The 1,646-nt window shown below is 68.0% G+C and overlaps 1 protein-coding gene across 1 annotated transcript in view; it reads right to left on the bottom strand.

Annotated features, from left to right (window-relative positions):
• Positions 1 to 521: 521 nt before the first annotated feature.
• SOX18 (SRY-box transcription factor 18) overlaps positions 522 to 1,646 on the bottom strand; it is an 8,473-nt gene continuing 7,348 nt past the window's right edge. The window contains exons 6-7 of the mRNA XM_007954692.1: positions 1,461 to 1,636; positions 522 to 1,303 (exon numbers count right to left, since the gene is read on the bottom strand). Coding sequence (XP_007952883.1) covers positions 522 to 1,303; positions 1,461 to 1,636 — 958 coding nt within the window. The remainder of the gene's footprint in view (positions 1,304 to 1,460; positions 1,637 to 1,646) is intronic.

The following is a 1,646-nucleotide window of genomic DNA, read 5'->3' as shown; positions in this document are numbered from 1 at the left end:
GGGGACCCCAAGGGAGGGAGTTGCCAGGGGACCCCAGCTTCTGGCATCTCTTTTACAGAACAGATGAACAGATGTTGTTAATCTTGCCGTTTAAAAAACCCTTGCTACACTGATGCTTCTGGTCACGGTAAACCCCTTGGGGAAAAAGTTAAAAGTTTAACTAAAAATTAAATATGTTGTGTTATGCATATAAAAAAGAGTAAAAACGCAGTCAGGTCCTAGTAAATGCACTGCAGGGAAAAGATGAGGCACTTCACCAACATGACCCCGGAGGGGACTGACGCGCGGCAGGCCGGGGCTTCCTGCACAAAACGCCAGAGGAGTTCCCAGACAGACGCCCTGCGGGCGGTGGCCGAATAGCCCAGAAAAGGGGCAGGGGAGGCAGAATGGGCGCAAGGCCGCCAGCAAGTACTGGCGACTGCTGCGTTCCCGCGGGCGTGGTACGCGGAGCCGCGATGCACATCCGCGATGGGCAGAGCAGGGACGTACAGCGAGGCGGTCGCGGCGGTGGTTGGGGCCGGCTAGCCCGAGATGCAAGCGCTGTAGTACACGGCGCTGCTGGCATCGGACAGCGCAGAGACCAGACTGCTCTCCTCCGGGCAGGACATGGCTCGCGGGCCCAGTTTGGCCAGCGCCACGTGGTACGGGAGCGCGGCGGCATCTGGCCGAGTCCGGCTGCAGTTGAGGTACTGGTCGAACTCGGTGAGGTCCACGTCTGCCCACAGCTCCGCGGCTGGCCCTAGCGGCTCGGCGGCGCCCTCCAGCGGTGGGGCCTCGGGCGGCGGCGACAGCGGCCCGGGGTAGGGAGCCGGGCCCGGCGCTCCCAGGGCACCATAGTAGAGGCCAGCTGGGGGTGGCGCGGTCCGCAGCGCCTCAGCCAGGGGCGCCCCGTAGCAGCCGCCCAGGTCCCGGGGCAGCTCGGCTGGAGCATAGGGCGCGCGGAAGGGCCGCAGCGCGCAGTCCTCGGGGGGCGGCGGGAAGAAGGCGGCCTCGCCGGTCTCCAGACCGTCCAGCGGCGAACGCTCGGGCGTGGGCAGGCCCAGACCTTCGAGTTCGGCGCCCAGCGCGGGTAGCTCGCGGAAGGCGCGTGCCGGACCAGGCGCCGCGGGGAAGGGCTCAGGCGGCTGGGCCAGGCCCGGGAGCAGGAGGCCAGGCTCCAGCCGCCGGGCCTTGCGCGCCTGCTTCTTACGGCGCGGACGGTACTTGTAATTGGGATGGTCGCGCAGGTGCTGCACGCGCAACCGTTCGGCCTCCTCCACGAAGGGCCGCTTCTCCGCTGCGCTCAGCTCCTTCCACGCCTTGCCTGCGGGCCAAGTGCCGGTCAGTGGGCTGAGGGTGTAGGGGACGGCCCAGCCCTGCGTGCGCCCTGGGCGCGCGGCAGTCCTGGCTTCCCGGTCCCGGCCCCGCCCGAAGCCCCTGGCCCCCTCCGTATTCTCCCGTGTCCCACCCCCACCGCTCACCCAGCATCTTGCTGAGAACCGCGTTGTGCAAGTCTGGGTTCTGCTGCGCCAGCCGCTTGCGCTCGTCTTTTGCCCACACCATGAAGGCGTTCATGGGCCGCCGGATGCGCGACTCGTCGGCCGCCTGGCGCTCCCCGCGGCCAGCCGGGCTGTGGCCATAGCGCCCCGGCTCGGGGCTGCGCGGCG

Source organism: Orycteropus afer, unplaced genomic scaffold (assembly GCF_000298275.1).
Source record: "Orycteropus afer afer isolate SDZICR_OR568_19922 unplaced genomic scaffold, OryAfe1.0 scaffold00469, whole genome shotgun sequence".
NCBI lineage: Eukaryota > Metazoa > Chordata > Mammalia > Tubulidentata > Orycteropodidae > Orycteropus > Orycteropus afer.
Note: the sequence above shows the minus strand (reverse complement) of the source record. Positions and strands in the feature narration are given on the sequence as shown.